The 16,775-nt window shown below is 38.8% G+C and overlaps 1 protein-coding gene across 1 annotated transcript in view; it reads left to right on the forward strand.

Annotated features, from left to right (window-relative positions):
* The window catches only part of ASPSCR1 (ASPSCR1 tether for SLC2A4, UBX domain containing), a 130,929-nt gene that overhangs the window by 10,261 nt on the left and 103,893 nt on the right, over window positions 1–16,775 (forward strand). Inside the window, exons 2-3 of the mRNA XM_053705640.1 lie at window positions 2,798–2,853; window positions 13,067–13,181. Of these exons, the coding sequence (XP_053561615.1) occupies window positions 2,798–2,853; window positions 13,067–13,181 (171 nt within the window). The remainder of the gene's footprint in view (window positions 1–2,797; window positions 2,854–13,066; window positions 13,182–16,775) is intronic.

Genomic DNA, 16,775 nt, shown 5'->3' on the forward strand with positions numbered 1-16,775 from the left:
GGGCCGAAACACGTAGACCCGTACTGGTGAGTTTAATTTCAATCCTAGCTGATTATTTTGGATTTTCTGCACATTGTTTTATGTTTGTTTTTTCTACAGGCTTTGATTCGATGATTTCTTCTCATACACTTTGAAGTTTTTCCCCCCACTTTTAGAGACCGTTGTCTCAATTCTGCATACCCCGCACTAAGGAGCCTGTAGCCCCAAGTCTCCAACACTGACATACACTGTGGATCTATTATAATTTGTGGTTGATCACACTCTTCTCCAACGGAATCCTGTTTGTTTATTTTATACACAGACTAACACTGACTGTTTGATTTGTGGGATTTCATTTTTTACCTACATATCCAATTTTTTTGCACATTTTTGCGTATTGTGTGTATTTTGGACTTTTATTTTTTGGGCGTACTGTTACTAATCAATTTTTTCCATCTATTTTTCACCATCCCCACTTTGATTATCCTCAAGTACACATTTCTAATTTTTTCATTTGGAACACTAGGATTTTTTCACTATTTTTTATTATTATTATTATTATTATTATTATTTTTTTTTATTACTTTTTCACTCCAAGACACATATTGGTTTGTCACACATTTGGATTATTTTTTTGTCCTCACCTGAATCCACTGGAGTAGATAACCTACTCTAGCGATTTGTTTTATATGGACTGTACCACCTAAAGCACTGTTAACATTGGCTCAGCAATTTAATACCCGTTTTTATTGTGTTTAACTGTGTTTTATTGTATTATAACACAAGCTATTGTACCATGGATCCATGAGAATTCTTTATATTGTTTTATATATTGTTTTTATTGTATATTGTTCTAGTCTATTAAACTACTTTTATTCACACCTAGCCTCCGTCAGTTGGCGCCTGGGATCCCTTCCCTTTGTAGTTTTTTTAGGTGAGAGCTAGGCTTCACCTCTTCCAGGCTCATAGGTGTTTGCTGGCGCTTTGAGTTTACCCGTCACATAGTACTGCGTACTAAACCTGGGTTTTTACCTAAGGTTGTTTCTAACAGGAATATCAATCAAGAGATTGTTGTTCCATCTTTATGTCCTAATCCTTCTTCAAAGAAGGAACGTCTTTTGCATAATCTGGACGTGGTCCGTGCTCTGAAGTTCTACTTGCAGGCAACTAAGGATTTTAGACAAACTTCTTCTCTGTTTGTCGTTTACTCTGGACAGAGGAGAGGTCAAAAGGCTTCGGCTACCTCTCTCTCTTTTTGGCTTCGTAGCATAATACGTTTAGCCTATGAGACTGCTGGACAGCAGCCTCCTGAAAGAATTACAGCTCATTCCACTAGAGCTGTGGCTTCCACCTGGGCCTTTAAGAATGAGGCCTCTGTTGAACAGATTTGCAAGGCTGCAACTTGGTCTTCACTTCATACTTTTTCTAAATTTTACAAATTTGACACTTTCGCTTCTTCTGAGGCTGGTTTTGGGAGAAAGGTTCTACAGGCAGTGGTTCCTTCTGTTTAATGTTCCTGCCTTGTCCCTCCCTTCATCCGTGTACTTAGCTTTGGTATGGGTATCCCATAAGTAATGGATGACCCGTGGACTGAACACACTTAACAAGAGAAAACATAATTTATGCTTACCTGATAAATTTATTTCTCTTGTAGTGTGTTCAGTCCACGGCCCGCCCTGTCTTTTTAAGGCAGGTTCTAAATTTTCAAATTATAACTCCAGTCACCACTGCACCTTATAGTTTCTCCTTTCTCGTCTTGTTTCGGTCGAATGACTGGATATGACATGTGAGGGGAGGCGCTATATAGCAGCTCTGCTTGGGTGATCCTCTTGCAACTTCCTGTTGGGAAGGAGAATATATCCCATAAGTAATGGATGACCCGTGGACTGAACACACTACAAGAGAAATAAATTTATCAGGTAAGCATAAATTATGTTTTATATGAACACCCCTGTCCACCCTCGCTTGACAAATCGAGCCCTTTATGTTGTTTTGATGTTTTCTTTCTCTTATCAGATAAAATACATTGTTTTGTTGCCAAGGCAACACTGAAATGAAAACCAGAGTAAGGTGGAATAAACACCTATCACTTGTCAATACACAAGTCTCATAATCTGGGATAGAGTTTATATTGGTTTCTCAGTACTTGTAACACAATTCTACACCTGGATAATGTAGTATATGTAAAGGGGTAGCAGCATCCAGAAGATCGGGGCACAAGATATGTGCATCTCTCTCTTTTTCCCCCCAAGAGTAAGGCTTGACGGATCTCTGGAGCTAAGCGGCCACAACTGCAGGAATTTTAGCCCGACTTCTATTAAAATACATTTGAAGCCTTTTAAGCCTAGTTTTGTATGGTATTAGAATATTGTTTGTGTGATTGCAGGAAATACCATACACTTACCAAATTGATTCACACTCTCCAAGTCATAATAAAATCTGATTTCTGACATTTATAATACTAATTCTATCCATTTAAAATATTTGGGATTCCTTTAGTAATAGCCATTCCGTTTGGAATGTTGTGTTTAATTGGCGGCATAAAAAACAAGCAATTTAAAATAATATAATCCAATCTTCAAAAGCTATCAATAGCAAAAGGGTAGTGTACTGTACATACAGTTAGTTTTGTATTGGGCATGGCTGTCCAGGATTCATCATGGCTACATAATAGTAAGGGTATGTAGTTTAATTATTTTACACCAGGATGAGATTAAATGGCTACCAATAATATCTATTCTTTAGTAGTAAATGACCGTGATTTATTTATTTGATTTAGTAATGTTTTTAGAACAATCATTGTAATAATATATTTTAGGTCCTGGAGGAGGTCTGCAAGAAACAGAACTTTAATCCAAGAGAGTACAGCCTAAAGTAAGTATTTACTGCATCCTTTGTACAAAGTGCCAGAAACCATAGCTTCATTAAAGGGACAGTCTACTCTTGAATTGTTATTGTTTAAAAAGATATATAATCCCTTTATTACCCATTCCCCAGTTTTGCTTCACCAACATGGTTATATTACTATACTTTTTCTTCATAACTGGAAAGAGTCCATAGCTGCATTCATTACTTTTGGGAAATAAGAACCTGGCCACCTGGAGGAGGCAAAGACACCCCAGTCAAAGGCTTAAATACTCATCCCACTCATCCCCCAGTCATTCTTTGCCTTTTGTCCCAGGAGGTTGGCAGAGACGTGTCAGAATTTTTAATTTTTGTTTTTTGTCTCTTATGGAGGGTAGCACTCTTCGGCATGGGACAGGAGTTTTAAGTAATCCTGTCAGTCTCTCAGTGAGGGCTTGGATGAAAGTTAGAGTCTGGAGATGCAGGGAGAGTCTTTCTGCAAAACCATCCCGACTCATATTAACAGCTCCTCAAGCAATCAGCGTTGTCAAATTTCGCTCCGCTGTCTGCTTTCTTCTCTCAAGTCCATGGCGGAGGCGATGCCACTATTCGTCACACTTGAAAGGCTGTGTTCCTGTTCCACTGCGTAGATTCCGATTTGTAACCTGGTCCTTAAAGGGACATTATACACTCATTTTTTCTTTGCATAAATGTTTTGCAGATTATCTATTTATAAAGCCCATAAAGTTTTCTTTTTTTTTTTTTTAAATGTATAGTTTTGCTTATTTTTAAATAACATTGCTCTGATTTTCAGACTCCTAACCAAGCCCCAAAGTTTTATGAGAATACCTACCTACTCCAGCTTGCTCCTGTTTGTGTAGAGGGTCTTTTCATATGCAAAAGAAGGGGGAGTGTCTTATTTCCCACTTGCAGTGGGCTTTCCAGCTACCTTTTCAACAGACCTAAAATTAGAGCTTCTAAGTAAGTTTTTAAACAGTTTTTATACTGGATTTTTATATCAGTATCTGTGAATCTTATTCTTTATAATAGTGTCTATTACATGCAGTTATATGAAAATGAGTGTATACTGTCCCTTTAAGGACTGATTGCTCATTGGCTGATAAGATCTCTCATTTATTTATTGGTGGACTGTGGCAAGCCTCACAGGGATAAAAAATAATCTGTTTTACAAAAACAAACTGCAATGCACTTTAAATGACCCAAAGCTGCAAAAAATAAATTACTTTAATGTACCTTTTAATAGTTTCTCAGAGCTCACCCTATTCATATATTAAATGGGCAGTAAACACATTGTGGGATAAAAGAACTTTGCATTATGCTCTCATTATTTATTTTGTGCCCCCCCCCCCCCTTTTATGTAATGTAGCTCTGAAAATCTTCTCATTTTCAGAGCTGGGATTGCACCCTGCTACACATCTTTTCCTAAATGGCAAAGCAAAACAAAGAAGTATTTTAAAATGTATTAGTTCCAATACTGAGCAGATGTGGCACTGGTTTCTAGTACCTAACTATTGTGCTCTTTTTTTATTATTAACCCAGAAACCTTCAAAACGTAGTGCTCAAATAGGTCTATATAAAATCTAATTATTAAAAAAATAGGCAACTATTGAACTAGACTCATACTATCTTCTAGTAACAATAAATAGTTTTTTACCCAGTATAAAAAAAATGAAATTTTTAAATGTTTTTTTATATTTTATAAAACATATTTTTTTTTATTGAGATTTCAGGTAATACAACAATATACTTTTGTCCATTTACAGTAACAGAGAATATAATCATAGATATAAAAAATACATGCTGACATATTACATAAAATCTGTATATCAAGTTTAGAAACCTGGGGTAGCTATGTCTGCAATGACTTCGTTGGGAGGGATAGTGAATGGTTAGGTAAAGATCTATGATAGTATGTGGTTCCTTATGGGATTACTAAGAACGTCAACCAATTTTTTTTGATAAGATGGCTATTTAGAATGGAGTAATGAGAACAAAGAAAAGAGAAATTTGGGGGGATAGCAGCGGGCAAGAGCCGCTCGAGAGTTAAGGGGAAGGGGAGGGGGGGCCGCGTCCAGGGGGTTCTAATGATATTGTGGTAGATATAATAGAGTAGATTGATAAGCAGGTCTCTCTTAGAACCTACAAAAAGCATATATATGTATAGAGAGAGGGCTGAGACGCATCAAGGGAATGCTCCGTTTTAGGGGACATATAGAACTCTAAGCTAATATTCTGCATGGCAGTCACACATCATCTACATGTCGCAAAATGGGTCCTCATCTGTATAATGTTGGTGGCTAACATTTTGATATATTTTGTAGGAATTATAATATTGATATTAAAAAGTAGTGTGAGAAGGGGGCATGGAACTATGTTAGTTAGGGTATAATAGGCCTGTGTCAGCAAAAAGACTAAGAGAGGATCATGGCTTATGAGAGGTGTTGACTACTGTGTAACAGATTAAGAACCCCAAGAAGATGAGTAAATCCTGGGGCTTATATCTATGTTGCATACCAGCGTGATCTAAAAACAATCAGACTCTGAAGAATTACAGTTCATGTACAATTATATGAGGATGCCTGCAGGTCTGGCTTCTTCAAAAGAGGTTTAAAGATCTAAGGCAATGTGCAGCGTGGGCCTATCGGGAGCACCAACTGTATAGGGGATAGGAGATATTCTACACCTGAGTAGTGCAGATAGCAAGAGAAGCCGTTGCCCGATTCCTGCAAGTATGTGAAGTTATATATAGGAGAACTAAAGTTAAATCAGGATTCTGAGTGACCCTAAGAAAAACAAAACACATATTTGAAGAGCATATGGGTTTGACATTGTCTCATTTTAGATCTAGGCAATGGTACAACTACCCAATGACTTCCCAGCATGTCCTCTGGTCCTGGAGGCTAACCAATCCGCGCAGTCATTACGATATAATTGAAAATGTAGCGGTTATTAACTTTTAGACAATGTACAATAGGAAGTGTAGGTAAAACTGCATTTATACCTCTATGAGAACACTAAACACCTATTCTCTGAAGGTAGTGCCGAGTACCGTGTTTAGTGCTCACTAAAAATTAGGGTTCTTCAACACATTAATATAAACTATGGCTTCCATTAATAATAAACACAGAGATGGAACAATATATAACATATCAAAATATAACACACTTGAAATCAACATTTAACTGTGCCTATTACTCCTATGCTTGCGGGCCCATCATGAGAACTGTATGTGTCTCTCTAGTCTGCACAGAGAAATTCTAGACTGTAAGTTAGAATGGACATTCAATCTAATGTAATTTACACCCCTTAATCTATAATACTCAGTATGCTAGATAAGAAACCTTCTATAGGTTATGAGAAGCATGCTGCAGGAATATGCAATTAAGGTAAGATAAAGTTTACAATAATATTTTTATGTTCCTAGCCGACTAAGTAGCTCAGAGAATTTCTACTTCAACCACAGGTATACTATAGGTAACTAACAAAGGGAATCTGTAAATTCAGGGAAAAGGCATGCAACACAGTCAGATATGGTCAGGAGGGTTTTCGACATTAAGAACAAGCCGTGTGATCATCAGGTTACCATCATTGTACAAGGCTTACTGTCCACTGAGACTAACCCTCTGTAACCAGTGTCTCAGAATATGAAAGTGAGAAACGGGGTTTTTAGATGCAAATCCTAGAGGATATGTTCAATCAGAGTGTCTAAGCTGACTTCTAACAAACGTTGCAGGCTACAGCGTCTCTCCAAAAACACTGAGAGCTTCTAACCAACTCCTCTCCTGCAGCAGACAAGAGTCTTATACCTGTGATGACCAATGAGCAGGTCCGCTGCTGGAGTGGAGGATAGCCTGGACTTCACGGGGAGAAAACAGGTGCAAGAGAGATTTGGGGTGATCGGTGGTGGGATAATAGGTCTTGTCGAAACACATAGTGTTCCAGTTTTCCTCCCGGTCAGCTACAATGCAAAGGGGCTCCCTTCCGATCTCCAGCCCTGTTGTTTATTTGCGTGTTGCACAGAATAACTATCTGCATCTTCTCTGAGCTCTAGAACCAAATGGATGTAGTGCGCCTCAGATGATGTCAAGTGCAAGTTAGTGCCGAGGGGTTGTTGAGAATTCATGTTCAGTGGAATCTTCCTCGATATCGCCATCTTGCTTCCGGCCGTTTCTGCATCCTCAAATCCCCTCGTCATGCGAACGGTAATAGGTAGATCAGGCAAGTCTTGAGATGCGACCCCAAGCTCAGTGCTACAACTGTTGATGAGTGGGAGATGGTAAGACAGCATTTGTAGGCACTCCGGGGATTGTTCTTCTGGCGTGACTCCTGACTCTGTGTTATCCATTATATCGCTGGCCGCTCCCCGCATTGCCGCTTGTAATGTAGCTGCTAGGTCAGAAAAACAGTTATCTATCTTTCGATCTAGTTCTTGGAATAAAGCATATAGCATCTCATGGGTCTCCGCCACATAAGGTATTGTTATAAACTGAGTATTTGGTTGCCCAGAGTCAATTGTTGTATTCAGCGTGATGGGATAGGGTGGCAAGGGTCCTGTGCCACAAGGCCCCAATAGTCTGGATCCGAGTATAGACGGGGTTAATAACCCAGAGCTTGGTAGTTTTGTAATCAGCACGTATTCATGTTGATGGTCGAACAGTATTTTATGGTAAATGCCGACTGATATCCATTAAATTTGATAAAATTAGAATCTCAGGCTAGAGATCTCAGATTTTGCGTCCTCTCCCGGTGCTGCCTGGACACGCCCCCCATTTTGAAATGTTTTAATCATTAAATAAAACCTTCAAAATACTTTCATAAGACAAACCTTTGTTATTCATTATAAAAAAATAAAAAAAAAGGCTCCCAAATGTGCATGTCAATCAAACTCCAATTTTTCAAAAATAATATCTGTACAGTGTAGTCACATTACGCTTCAGCACCCCAATGTGCAGCTAGAGACAGGCTGGAATGTTGCAGTGTCCCAGATCACTGACTTCAGACAAACAGGAACTCTAGAAGCTGCAATATACGGCTTATTGTGTTTGTTTACCTGTCCCCCAGAACAGAAGAATCCTTGCTAACCAATCACAAACTATTATTCAGCTATAGCACACACTCTGGTTGCACATGTGCATTTGGGAGAGACTGTGGAAGCCTCCCCTTATCTTTTCTGTTAAAGGGACAGGAAAGTCAAAATTAAAGGGACACTAAACGTTTGAAAAAAACTTGTCTTAAATCTCTCTCTATCCATCTTTGATAATGATATTTGTAATTGGCTTTGCTTGTCATATTAATACTGTTCTCTGAATATTATGCTGATAAAGTTATTTGAATTCCAAACCTACCATTATAAGCTCTAGTTTGAATAACGAATCATTCACGATAACCTGAGTTATCAAGATGGCCAATTTCGTCCGTACTGCGCATGCGCGATCTAACACGTCATCCTATACGTCACCGTCCTCTGAACCAGCAGAGCGTCTTAATCAATACTCGCAAAAAGATGTGACGGCGGTCTAGAACAGGTAAGAATGTAACGATGCGCTTCAAGAATTTCACTTGCAATAACGAGCATTATATTTAATTACTTATTAATTCTAAGCGACAATATGCGCATGCGCGAAACCCAGGATTGTATTGCGCATGCGCCAGGGTTACGGAACAATGCGTTTATGATATGCAGGAAAACGCATTGTGATTAGAGACAGGTTTTTGTATTGAAGGCACCATAAAAGGGGGTTTGGCTTCTATGACGTTTTTTGCCAAATAAAATATATTGTTTTATAACGCTTGTTTTAAGGTCAAAGTGGGTAACTTTTGATATTTAAGTTGTGTATATTGGTTTGTGATTTTAATTCTATGCAAAAATTGTAACTTTTGGAATCCTTTAAACTTGCATGATTCAGATAGAGCAGGTAATTTTAAGACACTTTTAAATTCACTTCTATTTTCAAATGTGCTTCGTTCTCTTAGTATCCCTTGTTAAAAAATATACGCACATATCATACACTAGTGGAAGCTGCGGCTAATTGGTGCCTGCACACATTTGTCCCTTGTGATTGGCTAAATAGATATTTTCTGTCAGTAGTGCAATGCTGTCCCTTCCGCAATGGATAACAAGAGAATGAAGAAAATTTGATAATAGAATTGAATTGGAAATTTGTTTAAAATTATATGTTCTATCTGAATCCTAAAATAAAATTTGGGGGTTTAATATCCCTTTAAGGTGGTTTATCACTGATTCAACTTAGTTACTATTGCAAAGAATGGTCCTATCATGATTGTTGATGAAAAACTGATAATCTGCCTTTTACAAACGTGACTGCTGAGAATCTTACGTGGGGCGGGTGAAGTAAACAAAAGCTTGCATAAATTGCCTAAAAGTATTAACCCAAACCTCCCTGGGAGAAAATAAATCAAGCACAATGTTTAGATGTATTTTACAATAAAAAACAGCAAAATAATTAATGAATGTATTGCAATAATGAAACATTTGATGTGTTGTTTAATTGTCCTTTTAAATAAAATGCTTTTCTTGATGACAAATCTTTCTAAATAGTTTCTGTTCAAAGGTACATTTATAGTTTAAAGGTTATTCACCCTGAAATAAGGATTCATTTTTAATTATGTAGCACCAGGCTGTAAATTAATGACTGCAATGCTTCATTTTTGGTAAATTCATTCAATTAATCCATTCACAATGTCATGCTCTCATAAAGTTTTCTATAGGATTATTTTTTAGCATTTTTTCTGTCTAGAATATATTATCACATATTATTGTTTTTGTAGTTCTCAAAACAGTGAATTTGTGTCTGCAGAAATATCGTGCTTCTTCAAAGCAAAAATGTAATAAAATAAACATACAAAGTTGAGAAATAGACTTTAAAATGACATAATCCAAATTTTTTTTTTCATGATTCAGATAGAAATACAGTTTTCAGATTTCAAACTTATTTCTCATTAAATTAGCTTTATTCTTTTCATATCCTTGGTTGAAGGATGCTCTACTGGGAGTTAAAGGGACACTGAACCCAAATTTTTGTTTTGTAATTCAGAAAGAGCATGCAATTTTAAGCAACTAATTTACTCCTATTATCAATTTTTCTTTGTTCTCTTGCTATCTTTATTTGAAAAAGAAGGCATCTATGCTTTTTTGGGGTTCAGTACTCTGGACAGCAATTTTTTATTGGTGGATGAATTTATCCACCAATCGGCAAGGACAACCCAGGTTGTTCACCAAAAATTGGCCGGCATCTAAAATTACATTCTTGCATTTTAAATAAAGATACCAAGAGAATGAAGAAAATGTGATAATAGGAGTAAATTAGAAAGTTGCTTAAAATTTCATGCTCAATCTGAATCATGAAAGAAAATGTTTGGGTACAGTGTCCCTTTAAGTGAACACATTGGGTGAACGAATGACAAGCAGCTAGATCACAGTAGTGCATTGCTCCCGAGCCTACCTATGTATGCTTTTCAACAATGCATACCAAGAGAACTAATAAAATTAGATAATAGAAGTAAATTGAAAGGTTGTATGTTCTATCTAAATCATGAAAGTTTAATAATTTTGACTTTACCGTCCCTGTAATGCCATTGCTCAATCAATAGAAAATTGTTCTGAGTGGAACAGATCTGCACCAGGACCTAAGTGTGAGGAGGGAGGGGCAAGTGAAAACTATAATGTTATTATTTTATTTAAATTATTATTAAGGTAATTATTATTTTTCTCTTTCCAATAAAGTACAGCTAAAAAGTTGATCAAATATGAACCTATTAAACTGTAGATAATTAACCTCCCAATAATTCCATTAATTGTAATGATCTGTATATGTATTTTTAATGGTATAGAACTAAATCCGTTTTTTTTTTCTGATATAACTGGAAAAATAATCTGAATTATTATTATTCTAAAAATGAAACCTTTATGTAGAAAACCCTGATTTAAATGTATTTAAATATAGTCTTACTGCTAGTGATTTAAATCAAATCCACCCTGCTCTGTAATGAATCATATCTTTCCCTAACTGGCTTTACCAGAAAACAACTGCAAAACAATTTACTTTATACTAATATTATAACTAGAATTGATGTCTGCTTACTGAAGCCTGATTGGCTCCTCCAGTTAAGGCAAGTGCTGGGTAGAGTTTTGCTATTTAAACACATCTGCAGTACATGAAAGATGTTAATTTGTTTTAAAAACATTTAGACTGGGCTGATATGTCATTATATAGGCTTTTACTGTCCCTTTAAGCTGCTGGGATTGTGCTTTAGAGCAGGGCTTCTTAAACTTTTTCCACTTGCGACCCCTTTCGTGCGAGAATTTTTTGCGTGACCCCGGGTATATAAAATTGGTATACAAATCAAACATTTACTGATAATAAATCATACTCGCCCCTTCATGCTCATACTCCCTCCCCTGCCCCTTCCATACTCCCCCTTCATACTCATACTCCCCCCTTCATACTCATACCCCCTTCCATTCTCATACATCCCCTTCCATGCTTACTGTCCCTTCCATACTCCCCCTTTATATTCATACTCCCCTTCCATTCTCATACCCTTCCTCCCATGCTTATACCCCCATCCATCTTTCAGCAAGCACGTTCAACCAGCATCTGACACGCGGTCAGTCAGCACCTGGCAAGCGGTCAGCCAACTTTAGATATAGGGGTCTGGCACTGTCATCCAGCACCTAGCACATGAGCATCAGGTACATAACATAGTCTGCCAAGGTCAGGCTCAGGTCCTGGCAGATTAAAGAGGTCTTGTAATATATTATAAGACACCAGGTTTATTAAAGAAATAGCCCAAGTGTGTTAATTTCAACATCTATGCGAACTACATACCCATTTATCCAAGGGGACCTTTGACAGAGAGCCAGTCCCAAGGTACAAGTCCAGTGTGAACTGCTCAAGACTCAGTTTCTCCTACAAGAAGTGTCCCAGGTACCTGCATGCGCTCTTCTTAATGGATTCTGAGAAATGCCAAGGCATGTCTGACACTAAAAAATGCCACACTCAGTCACTTTACAGTCCCCACTAAGCCTGTCAGAAGCACAAGAAAGGCAAAGTCATGCCTACACGCCATTACAGTCAGCCTTTTCGCATCACTATACTAAGTGCAACCCAGGCAACCATATCTGGTCCAGTACACAGCCTGAACAGTAATAGCAACAGTCGCTGCCCATAGCACAGGGCTCCCTGCAGCAGCCCAACTCCTCTTATTGCTCTCTGACACCAGTCTACTCAGGTTGTTTCTTGCTGGCGATACCTAACTTTTACTTTCCCCATCCCTCCAGTGCCGCGCAAATTAGAGCGAACATGCTTGGAAGGGAAAAAAAATAAATAAAAACACATAGGCCTGTGACCCCCACATTAGGGTTACACGACCCTATATGGGGTCGCGACCCACAGTTTAAGAAGGGCTGCTTTAGAGCCCACCCCACCCGTCAGATGCACATAACTGCTTTTAAGGTTTTCATTGAATGTTACATTTTCAACTTCAGTGTTCCTTTACTGGTGCATCATTCATTCATTTGACTTTCTACCCCTCCTCGTGTACTTAAAGGGACATTAAACCTAAAAAATGTATTTCATTATTCAGATAGACAATACAATTTCCAATTTACTTCTATTATCAAAAATGTTTCATTCTCATGTTATTCTTTGTTAAAGAGACACCTAGGTAGGTAGCGTGCACATGCCTGAAGCACTACAGGACAGGAAATAGTGCTGCCATCTAGTGCTCCTGCTAATGTATAACACTGTTGCAAAACTGCTGCTATATAGTGCTGCAGACACGTGCACACTCTTGAGCTTACATTTCTGCTTTTTAAATAAGGATAGCAAGAAAACAAAGAAAATATGATAATAGAAGTAAATTAGAAAGTTGTTTAAAATGTTATGTTCTATCTAAATCATGAATGAAAAAAATTGGGGTTTAACGTCCATTTAAGCTACATTTTTAATAAGCGTTTGTCAGGCTTTTGTGACAATTGAGATTAATATATTTTATAAATATTTTGACACCTAGTTGAGATCACAAAGCACTTTCTCACAGTAACACCCTCTAAAGGTATCATTATGTTTTGTAAATCCTATATTCAATATGTGGCTGAATTCATAAGGACCATAATGTGGTTCATCAAAAGGATGTGGTTGTGTTCTGTGTTGTTTTTTGTCCGTGGTGTCACAATTCTTTGTCCCATGATGTTTCCCAGGTTTCAGAGAACGGTCCTTGATCTCTCCTTACAATGGAGATTTGCCAACCTTCCCAACAATGCCTCCCTGGAAATGGTGCGGTGTGCTCAGGAACGTGTGGCAGCAGAACGCACGGTGAGAGAACTTTAGCAGTGATAAGGACGCTTACTTCTGAAATGTATTATCCAAAATGAACCATGTTTATATTGGCCTGCAAATTACTACCAAACATAACATTTAAAGTAAATCATTCTGGTTGGTTGAATTATTTATAGTGACCTTTTATTTTAGGTATTTTTCCATATAGCAGAAATGTTTAGCCCAAGCTATAGCCTACTCTACTGAACACATTTCCTTTAATTTTGTTTCCCAAAAAGTGTTGCTATACCTATTGCAGAGTCATAAATCTATTAAATATGCTAGTTGTGCTCAATAAAATCATCACCTGTTGTTCTGAAGGCTAGATATTGAAATGCTAATTATACCTGGGGGGGTTCAATGAGCACAGCCATTTATTTTATATACAAAATCTCTCTATGCTACCCGCTCCCCCCTACTGGGAAGTTAATTAGTGCTATTGTCTCCTGTAGAGAATACATAGCTTTTCTACAGAGAATACATTTATTAATATCTTCAATGTAGGCAATGGTTTCTACAAGCAAAAACAGCTATATCAAACAACAAAATAAAGGTAAAAGAGCTGTTTGCAAACAGTTAATGATTTATAGGGCATTTCTAGTGTAAGAGTGAGCTCATGGTAGCATGAACTAATCGCTTGTAATGGCTGGTTATTTAACGTGCGCATGTTAAGATATCGCCTCAATTGTGATCTAGCCCAATGTGTTTGTCTACATTTTTAACTTTGGAGTTTTGTGTCTCATTAAAAGGACAGTAAATTTAGCAAAAAAATTTACATAAAGTCTGCATTTATGTAAGGATAGCCAGACCTTTTTAAAAAAATATGTAAAATTAAAGATTTATGCACACACGTTTACTTACCTTTCATGCATAGTCTACCTCTTTGGCGCTGAGTCACAGGCTTGCTGTCTGATAACATCCGCTCGCCCAGTCACATCTGTCAATCTATAGGTAAAGCAGCTGACAACTTTAAATTTATATTTTCCCATTGTTCCTAGAAAGGCTAAAGTGGATCCTGCAAGATTCTGTAACATGCTACACAGTGATTGCTTGATTAGTTATTTATATTGTCTTCTTAAATGGAAAGAGTCCACATCTGCATTACTTTTGGGAATTAAGAACCTGGCCACTAGGAGGAGGCAAAGACACCCCAGCCAAAGGCTTAAATACTCCTCCCACTCCCCTCATCCCCCAGTTATTCTTTGCCTTTCGTCCCAGGAGGTTGGCAGAGACGTGTCAGAATTTTTAGTTTTTTTAGTCTCTTATGGAGGGTAGTACTCTTCAGCATGGGACAGGAGTTTTAAGTAGTCCTGTCAGTCTCTCAGTGAGGGCTTGGATGAAAGTTAGAGTCCGAAGATGCAGGGAGAGTCTTTCTGCGAACCCATCCCAACTCATATTAACAGCTCCTCAAGCAATCGGCGTTGTCAAACTTCGCTCTGCTGCCTGCTTTCTTCTCTCAAGTCCATGGCGGAGGCGATGCCACTATTCGTCACACTTGACAGGCCGTGTTCCTGTTCCACGGCGTATATTCCAGTAAGATCGTTTCATTTTACTTTATTGTCAATGTACTGTAATGTGCATGTTTTCCCGAGAGGCTACACACCTTTGCGGGTCTAACTATATGACATAAGGGTCTCAGTGAGTCTCTGTTAGTATCTTGGTATCGAGGGTTAATATCTCCTGAGGGGGGTTATTGAACAGGGGGGTTTATAATCATGTTTGTTATGCTTATATGTGAGGTTTATGGGCTCTTGGTTGGAACTTTGAGGCCTTTGGAACTGACGTGGCCTTTTGGTTGGGCGCGCTTTTTTGGACTGTTCAGTTCACCTTGTGTTCAGGCGTGATTACGTTCTGTTCCCCATTTCCGCATTCCTGACCGTGTGGCGAAGGAGATATTCTAGTCCGCAGGAGTCTGGTCATAGGAGGGGGTGAGTGCCCTAGCCATTGTGGGTGTCGGGTGCTGTTTTTGTTTTCATACTTTAGTCCATATTGATATTTCCTCTATCCAGTTATGGAGGATTCTGATGTTGAGACTGCGCTCGTTTCAGATTCAGTTACGGAGGATTCTGATACTGAGACTATTTTGATTTTAGATTTCGATTCTGTGTCCAGATTGGCCTCGTTGTCAGGGTTTTTTTCCCTGCCTTGTTTGCCATGTGCTGCTGGCAGCCATTTTACTCACCTCTCTTGCTGACTCTGGTGCATACTGTGTGATGCTGCTCATTTCCTGCACTTCCTTTTATTGCCAGACTGGTGTACATCATCCGTGTGAGACAGGATGCAGTCTCAGAATTGTGATGTTATCACTTAATATTTAAAGGGCCTCTGTTCAGTATGCTTTGCCCTTGCGTTGTCTCAGACCTGTTTGTGAGAGCTCCTGTGTATTACCTAGCTGTCTGACGTCCCTCCTGGTTCCTGATCCCTGGCTTGTTCCTGACTCTGCTGTTCTCCTTGTTCCTGATTCCGGCTCGTCTGACTACTTGCTTTGGCTCCTGACTCGGCTCGTCTGACTATTCGCTTTGGCTCCTGACTCGGCTCGTCTGACTACCAGCTCTGGTTTTGATTCCTGGCTTGTTATTTGACTTGTGGACTTTTTTTTATAATTTTTTTTCTATTAATAAAGGTGTGATTATTTTTGCACTTCTCGTCTGTCTGATTCCTGGCACCCTGACACTTGTTGACACTTCGACCAGTTTTGTTCCGTATGCCATATAAGAGCGCCTGGTTCCTCGTGCTCGGGGAATCAGGGGACTGCTGAGCCATCTGCCTCTGGGGGCCGCCTTCCTCCAAGAGGCGAGTTGCCTTCCAATTCATACTTCTACACATGTGGGTATCCCAGTTTATGGTTCCTCCATGTGGGGTGGCGTGTCCCCCCCCCGGAGGTTGCAGCACGTTTTCGCTTCCAGATAATGTTAGCGATGGTCCGTCTGCAGAGTACAGAAGTTTGAGATTGTGCTTGTGCCCTATTGTCCTGGGTCTTCCGCCTTGGGGTGGGCCTCTACAGTTCCCCGCGGGTGTAACTGTTCTTGAGTGATGTGCCTTTCGTTACAGGATTGCACGCCTTAGCGTGTTGCTTAGACATCTTTTTCAGTTATTTAATTACCCTATCATTAACAGATATAGGGAATTTCAGTCTGATAATTGAAATAGTGCACCTCATTAGACGTGGGGTTATGCCCTGTTTGTCATTTGTTTGAGATCTTTCCCAGTTTTTTTTTAAAGATAGGGCTCTGTTTGGCTGGTCCTACGAGTAGGCCTGTGTCTTTTTGGGTGTTAACCTCCGGGTTGCCTTATATTTTATTTATATCCAATGGGATGTCTTTTATTTGTTTTTGTTTCCTTTGGGAACTTTCTAGGATTAATACTCTTTTTATTACTTTTTCGGAAGTTGTTTTGGACATGTTAGTCCTAAGTTAAATATGTTTTTACCCCTGTGAGGGAGAATTTATGCAGCTTGCCGGTGAGGACCCTAGGTGCAGGCTGGTCCTGTCGGGTTCGTTCGATCTTGCGGCTGTTGAGATACGTGGCGCTGTTCTGCTTGGCTGGTTCGGTAGAAGCGCTGAGTGCTCAGGTTATCATTGTTTTTCATGT

Source organism: Bombina bombina, chromosome 1, assembly GCF_027579735.1.
Source record: "Bombina bombina isolate aBomBom1 chromosome 1, aBomBom1.pri, whole genome shotgun sequence".
Lineage (NCBI taxonomy): Eukaryota > Metazoa > Chordata > Amphibia > Anura > Bombinatoridae > Bombina > Bombina bombina.